This window comes from Benincasa hispida, chromosome 10 (assembly GCF_027475165.1).
Source record: "Benincasa hispida cultivar pf3 chromosome 10, pf3_genome.v1.1, whole genome shotgun sequence".
Taxonomy (NCBI): Eukaryota; Viridiplantae; Streptophyta; class Magnoliopsida; order Cucurbitales; family Cucurbitaceae; genus Benincasa; species Benincasa hispida.
Genome location: NC_143487.1, coordinates 52055490 through 52063858, shown reverse-complemented (window position 1 = coordinate 52063858; position 8369 = coordinate 52055490). Strand labels below are relative to the sequence as shown.

The window sequence follows — 8369 nt, the reverse complement described above, 5'->3', positions numbered from 1 at the left end:
ATTTTAACCTATAGTATTATATGAATCTTATTCATATAATTAATATTTGAATCTTATTCAAATATTTATCTCTCACATATTATAAAGTATAATTTGTATCTATTCAAAATTAACTTTATGTTATAATGTATCTTTATACAACTAATTTTCTTATTTAATTTGAACAATTCAAATTAATCCAAAATTAATTGAGTTTGTTTTACTCTAGTGAGCTAGCAAGGGACCTTATGGCCCTACAAATTAAAAGCTTCAATCATACCAGATTAATTAATTAAAATCTTTAATTAAATTAATCAATATTCATTAATTACATGTCACTCCACTAAATACCCACATCAGTTAATCAATTCTTCATGTATCGCTCGTAACTATATCAACAGTGTATAGTCCAAATAAGCCAACTCCCAACTCCCAACCGGACAAAACCCAAAATTGTAGACTTATTGAGTCGATGAATTTGGCCACTCACCCATGCAGATTAAAGAATCACCCTCATAAACAAGAGTTCATAACTCACAAAATTAAAGTCAAGTCACCCATGGTCATCCTATGAAAATTTAATTTCTTCAATTAACAACGTTATATTGAGAGACTAATCATTTTGCAGTTTAGTCTTATACAAACTATTTATATAGGATATCTCCACTCGCATGTCTATACATGAACAATTAGCATCAGATCTTTCGTAACAGTTGAAGTGGATCGTATCTGTAATGTCACTAGTATAACACACCAAACCTTATCCATATACTACAAACCATTTAGGTTATTATGTTAACCACATATATATTTAAGTTACATAAAATAATAGTATAACATACCAAACCTTATTCATATACTATAAACCATTTAAGTTATTATGTTAACCACATGCATGTTTAAGTTACATAAAATAACATTGGATCTTAGTTTATTGAATTGAGTTAATGCAATCTAAATGTCGAATAAAATAGCGCTTTATTTTATTACATACAAAATTTACAAACTACAATATACATAATTTATATACAAAATTTACAAACTACGCTAACCACGAGATTTCACACCGACCCCAATAAAAACCTCTTCTCATCTCCTCCCATCTCCTCCTATCTCCTTCTCCTCTCTCTTAATGAATTTTACAGAGAAGCGAGTTCTCTATAAAAAGATCTCCCAAAATTCTATTCCCTAATCTCTTCCAAAAGGAGGTTCCCACCAATCGATCTCTTGCTAGAGAATAGCAGGGAAGACCTAGTGGCGTCACAAGACTATTCATGATAGATCGGTTCATTGAGGAAGAAGAAGTCGTTGAAATTCTTTAAAACAATCTTCAGAGGTGAGTTCTTTCTTTTCCTGCAATTTTGTTTAACCTGTGAATGCTGTAAATTTTGTTTACTGTATTTTCTTATTTTCTATGTTATGATTTCCAAAACAAAATTGAAAGCAAAGTGATCACTCGCTTCCGCTGCAAGATTCGATCACTTTATTAATATCATACGAACTTCATTCCTTAATACTCAAATGTTGTAGGGTCAAACATATTGTCTCGTGAAATTAGTGAAGATAGACACAAACTACCTTAGACACTCCCAAATATAAAAATAATTCAATTCAATATATACATATCAACATGAGCATAACTCAACTACTATAAAATATTTATTCGAAAAAGGTCAAAAACTGGAATCTCCCATCATGCATATTGTTGTACTAAAATGGATTGATACTTCACTTAGGTTATTCTATTGTGTCATACATTATGTCAAAAGCCACATCACTTAATCATATTAGCATGTCATTTCCACATTAAAATAACTGTGTCAACTATAGGCTTAATAGAACCAAATAAAAAACTAAATTCGAAAAGAATCAAATCCTTTCTTATTAAAAGAAAAGAATTTTGGATCTTCCTCTTTCTACCTTCGGTTTGCAGGATATTCCTTCACAAGCATTTGCAAATATTATTTTATATAATAATGTCTCAAGTCTATTTATTTTGTCAGATCAATATCTATTTTAAAAAAAAAAAGAGAAAGAAAAAAAAAAAAAAAAAAAGAAAACAGTTCAGTAACATTATACACTTTATCCAAGCTATTCAAGCTGTGCAGTTCCATCCCCTTTGATGTCAAAAACCTTCTTAAGAACATTTCCAACAACCTAAAATTTTTAACCCATTTGATAAAAGTTAATGTCAAGGGAAATGGCAGATTTACAATTTACAGTCACAGACAAAACATTCCAAGGTTTGACAGTAACTCTTTTAACTTACCTTATCTGGTGTAGAGGCACCAGAGGTCACTCCAATGGTGATATGTCCATCAGGTAGCCAGTTTTCTTTGTTAGCCAGCTCCCCGTGCTGCCGTGCGATTAAACGAGTTAATATGAGTACGAAAGAAGACGTAGATGCAAAGTACAGTATCTTTGGATCAACACTCTGAATTTAGACTTACAGTGAGCTTGTATGATATTGAGTTTCCTGGACCGATACGTTGCTCGCTGTCGATCCAATACGATGGGATTCCTCGAGCCTCTGCAATCTCTTGAAGATGAGAGGTGTTGCTTGAGTTCCATCCACCAACAACTAACATGAGATCCACATCTTCCTCCACAAGCTCGTACATTGCATCTTGGCGCACCTAAGGGAAACAACACCTCCAATCACCATCACGAGATTTTACTCGAGTATATACACAATTTTGTAAGTTACTACGAGGAAGGTTTTGCCATTTATATGAATTTACGTTTGAACTCGATCCGAAAAGGCCTATTATCAATGAACATGTGGTCCTTATTTGTAAACTTCCTATCTAATCCATTTCTCACTAAATTAAGGCTTTACAAGCCCGTTTGATAACGTTTCTTTTTTTGTTTCCTGTTTCTGTTTCTTATTTTTTAAGAAATAGACTTGTTTGATAACCGAAAGTTTGTTTCTAAATTTTAAGAAACATTTTTTTTTTTTTAAATTGAGCAAAATTTGAGAAACTACCAAAAAAAAAAAGTAGTTAAGCAATTTCTTCCTATTTTGTTTCTAGTTTAAATATTCTTGTTTTGCATAATGAGCCAAAAAAAAAAAAATTGTTTCTTCCTGTTTCCTAGGTGAGACGAAAATATACTTTTTTGTTTTCAATATTTCTTTTACTTTTTGATTTTGCAATATTTATATAAAGTTTAACTTTTAGTTTTAGATTTTCCAATATTTAGATTTATATATTATTTTAATTTCCAATAGGTATATTTAAATATTCTTTGAATTTTGAATTTCAAATTTTATAATATGCATGTTTATATATTACTTTAATTTTAGTACAAATACATTTTTACAGTATATAAATTTTGTTTATTAAATATTCATTTAACTTCACTTATTTTACAACCACGATGTTTACATAATAACATAATTGAGTTAGATTTGAGTTGACATCATTTAAAACAAATGACTTGAACGTGAAATAATATTGCAAATCACATTTGAGCAACATAAAAGGATAGAAAAAATTATATTATTATTGTTAATTTTGCATCAACACTTATTTGTATTTGATAATGTAAATGTTCTATGATTATTTTCTACATTTTAATACATGTTAATAAAAACATATTTAAACTATAAAATAAGTGAAAAGATAAGAGAAAAAAGTACAAGAAACGAGAAACAAGGAATAGTTACCAAACAAATTTTTGTTTCTGCTTTTTTTTCAAGAAACAAGAAATAAAAATAATTATCAAACATATTCTTGTTTCTAGTTTTTAAAAAATAGGAGATAGAAAACAGAAAACAAGAAACAAGAAATGAAAAACAATAATGTTATCAAATGGCCTTACATGACCCCTTTTAACATATACAACTGCTGTGTAAGAAGAATGGAGTACTTACTTGAGTAGCATTACAAATCGTATTGAAACTAATGAAGTGCTCATTAATATTTTCAACTCCATACTTCCGCATCATAGTTTTCTCCATCAATTTTCCTGTAATCAGAATCATAGAATCAAGTTTCTCCCAAAATTAAGGTTTGACATGGTTTCAACAGCTCAAAAAACTTACCAATCTCTTCCGTTTCCCTTTTGAGCATTGTGGTCTGATTGGAAATGCCAATTTTCATGAGGTCAATATCCGGATCGAATCCTTTTGAAACGGCAGACTTGAATTTCTACAAACAAGACAGAAACTTGACTCCTATCATGAACGTTATCACAAAATATCACAAGTTCGGTTAAGCAAATAGCTAGCATGTCGTACCTTCAAAAATTCTGCTTTAGTTGAGATCAATCCATTGTGTTCAACCCCGAGAATGTAGTCGCATACATCCATTGCCTGACATAGGTCCAGAATTTTACTTCTGAAATTGCTTACTTATTCTATGTGCCAGTCTGACGTGTTGAGAAAAGGGACAAAACTACCAGGGATTTACCTCTGCCATGTCTTTCACAATGATGTACTTTCCAGCAAAAGAAGCAGTCGCTATGGTTTCTTCATGACGATACTTACCGTGAATTATTGACGTGTATTCTCCTTTTTTGTGCTTGTCAACAGCATTCCAAACCTACATGAAAGAAATGCAGTATAATCTCAGCATCAACAGCTACTTTTTGCCTTCTCTCCGCAAATGATGGTATTAAGTGGAAGTGGAAAATTGGCCAAAAGAAAAAACATTCACACAAGGCAGTGAGAGTGGCTTTCTGAGTACCTTGGAAACCCATGGGCAAGTTGTGTCAACAATTTTAACTTTTTTATCATTCAGTACAATCATTTCGTCAACTGCAGCCCCAAAGGCAGGCAAAATCACAACATCGCCAGGGTTAACGACATTGAATTGTTTCTTTCCTTCCTCCAGAGGAATGTTATACACTCCCATCTCCTCCAAACGCTGCAGACTCGTAAGAAGTTTTCAAAGAGTTACAAAATGATAATTCATACATCATGTTGTTAGCTACTGTTAAGAATCGACAATCAAAGATGGACAGAAAACATAAAGCAAAAGAGAATCGACTTATAGATTTACGTGGTTCATTAATAACGTGTTAGTTACGTCAACGACCAGAAGGAGAACAGTTTATGATTAGAGAGAATGGTTAAGATTACAAATCAAAGACACCTCTAGGATTTGAACACTTCTCTTAACTCTAGAGTCAAAATTGTGAATCATAATAAATACGAATACAACTTAGGTTTCAGGGCATTGCCCCCATATTTGATCGTTCAAAGTACCAAATAATAAATTCAAGACATTCCAATAGATACCATAAAAGCAAAATTGGCCAAACAAAGCAACACGAAAAGAAAAGTGTATAAAGAATAAAGATCATCTAAACTTGGGACTTGGGAGAAGTTCTTAACCACATAAATATTTTTAGTATTAATCTACTATAGCATGGATCATTCTTTTATAATCATGTCAGTAACTTTTGAAGTCACAAGAGTGTCACTAAATAAAATAGTGTAACAACAACTCAACATTTGTGAAACTCAGGTCGAACTTGTGAGTCGTGAATGATAACTAGAGAATCCAAGCCTGTTTAGAATGAGTTTTTAAGTGCTTAAGAAAGCTTGGTATATGATTGAACTTTTTGTGATCATTATCTAACCAATGAAACAGTAAAGGCAAGAAAAGTTAAGTCATTAAAGGACCTTATTAACAGTTGGGTTGTGAATAATCTCATTAGTAATCCAAATTGTTTCACTTGGAAACTGTTTCCTCGCTTCATAAGCAATCTGCACAGCTCGCTCAACTCCCCAACAAAAGCCATAAGCTCCAGCCAATTTCACAGTAACATTCCCCCAAGTGAACTGCTTCCCATTTTCATTCAGAGTATTCACAATTTCACCTAAACCATTCAATACAAAAATCGGTATCAACAATACAAGGATACAACACACTAAAGCCATGTTTATTACCATCTATCAATAGCAATCTAAAAAGTGGGTCTCATTTGATTACATTATAATCATAACAAAATGTGGGGTTCACTCCCATTTTCATTCAGAGTATTCACAATTTCACCTAAACCATTCAATACAAAAATCGGTATCAACAATACAAGGATACAACACACTAAAGCCATGTTTATTACCATCTATCAATAGCAATCTAAAAAGTGGGTCTCATTTGATTACATTATAATCATAACAAAATGTGGGGTTCACTCCCATTTTCATTCAGAGTATTCACAATTTCACCTAAACCATTCAATACAAAAATCGGTATCAACAATACAAGGATACAACACACTAAAGCCATGTTTATTACCATCTATCAAGTCTCATTTGATTACATTATAATCATAACAAAATGTGGGGTTCACTCCCATTTTCATTCAGAGTATTCACAATTTCACCTAAACCATTCAATACAAAAATCGGTATCAACAATACAAGGATACAACACACTAAAGCCATGTTTATTACCATCTATCAATAGCAATCTAAAAAGTGGGTCTCATTTGATTACATTATAATCATAACAAAATGTGGGGTTCACTCCCATTTTCATTCAGAGTATTCACAATTTCACCTAAACCATTCAATACAAAAATCGGTATCAACAATACAAGGATACAACACACTAAAGCCATGTTTATTACCATCTATCAATAGCAATCTAAAAAGTGGATCTCATTTGATTACATTATAATCATAACAAAATGTGGGGTTCACTCCCATTTTCATTCAGAGTATTCACAATTTCACCTAAACCATTCAATACAAAAATCGGTATCAACAATATGAGAATACAACACACTAAAGCCATGTTTATTACTATCCATCAATAGCAATCTGAAAAGTGGGCCTCATTTGATTACATTATAATCATAACAAAATGTGAAGTTCACTACCAAATCCGTAATCAACAAATACAATCAATCTGATTGCGAGGATGATCAATCCAATTACAGGGACCCACTAGCTTTTTACAAATACTTTTGAATGATTAGGAGAATTATGAATCTGTGACGGTTATCGTTATAGATATTATTACCGATTGACACTAAACGGTAACGGTAACAGTAAGATTACATTATTCATTCAATTAATAGTGCAAAGTAAACAGTCTGAAATAAGATTAGTAAGAATCTAATTACGTTTATAATTAAGGTCTAATTATGATTCATCCATCAACGAAATTCCATTACCATTACACCAATTTTAATTAAAAATCGATAAACATGGCCTAAAATCAAATAGAATTAAACTCACTTGTGAACTCGCTGCTCATGAGCTTCACAGTCTCCTCCTTGTGCCCAAACCCTTTCCGATTATAATTTTCACCTCTGGAAAAGTTCTTCCAGAACAGCTTAGCATCGAAATCAGGATCGATCGGTTCAGGAGAAGACGAAGAATCAGCGGTGCACCGGAGGAAAAGGGGTTTCCGGCATCGGAGAGCTCGGACGCCGGAGAAGGTCTTGCGTGAAACAAAGTCTATGCGAAGGGGAAAACGGGGGATCTGCAGAGAAATCGCCATTGGAAATGGTGGTGGAGAAACAAAGGAGAATCGAAGTTGACGTAGAAGTATTAACACACAGCATTGTTGGTTCTTTGTAGATTAAGTTTCAAAATCAAAGTCCAAATCTGGAAAATTCTACTCCAAAATATTAAAATAAATCAATGGAAACCAAATCTTTGATCCTATTCCTCCTCCGATTCGCATTGTTGGTGGGTGGTTGAAAGAATGGAACGACTCCCAGTGAAAAGAATCCAACTTTTTATTGTTTAATTGAAAGAACTTTGAAATATAGGTTTCAAGATTTTGTTTTGTGTTTTTCTGCTGATGGGTCCGGTTTGAACAGGTCATTTTTATATGCAGATGTGTCTTCATTAATTTTGTATAAAGTAAAAGACACGTGTTTTATAATTCATCAAATAATTATGATTATTTTTATTTTCAATATAAAAAAATTGTGTAATCTTAAATTGTAATGTCTTGAACTTAAGAGAGGAGGACGAATGATTTGAGATCACATCAAAGGAACTTTGTATGAGTGCGGACAAAACATCTTAAAGTGAAAATGATTTTGATCTAACTATAATTACGAACAATTCATAAAGAATTAACTTGTATATAGTGATTATGTCTATGGATACAATTACTTATCCCAAGATTGATAACACGCAAAAATATGTTATTTCTAAGTTTAAGTTTTAGCAAGTTTTTGAATAAAAATTAGTGTTCTCACGAATTCATTTGCATATATTTCAGGATTTGATCCACTGTAGCACTTGTGAGAGTTTTGTAACTAGAAGAGCCAAAAAGAGAGTTTTGTAGCTAAAGTGAAGACCAAGAGAGTGTTGCATAAATTTAATCTTCTACGCTGGTGGAAAGTCCTCTCTACTTCAGGATCTAGCTCAATGTTGCAAAGTGCTCTCGGTATGCATCACCCTAACCTACAAAGAA

At 32.3% G+C, this 8369-nt stretch overlaps 1 protein-coding gene across 3 annotated transcripts; it reads right to left on the bottom strand.

Moving 5' to 3' along the window:
- Nucleotides 1-909: 909 nt before the first annotated feature.
- On the bottom strand, nucleotides 910-7744 carry LOC120088709 (4-hydroxy-3-methylbut-2-enyl diphosphate reductase, chloroplastic-like). 3 transcript variants are annotated; one of them, XM_039046136.2, is made up of 10 exons: nucleotides 7175-7723; nucleotides 5609-5805; nucleotides 4668-4847; nucleotides 4392-4523; nucleotides 4220-4294; nucleotides 4025-4130; nucleotides 3854-3948; nucleotides 2430-2615; nucleotides 2249-2335; nucleotides 910-1349 (listed from the first exon to the last, which is right to left on the bottom strand). In XM_039046136.2, the coding sequence occupies exons 1-10, from the start codon at nucleotides 7437-7439 to the stop codon at nucleotides 1248-1250; spliced, it is 1425 nt and encodes a 474-aa protein (XP_038902064.1). In that variant the 5' UTR covers nucleotides 7440-7723; the 3' UTR covers nucleotides 910-1247. The 3 variants fall into 3 exon arrangements, with proteins under 3 accessions (XP_038902064.1, XP_038902066.1, XP_038902065.1); XM_039046138.2 differs by having other exon boundaries at nucleotides 910-1332; XM_039046137.2 differs by lacking the exon at nucleotides 910-1349 and adding an exon at nucleotides 1931-2136 and having other exon boundaries at nucleotides 7175-7744.
- Between the last annotated feature and the right edge of the window lie 625 nt (nucleotides 7745-8369).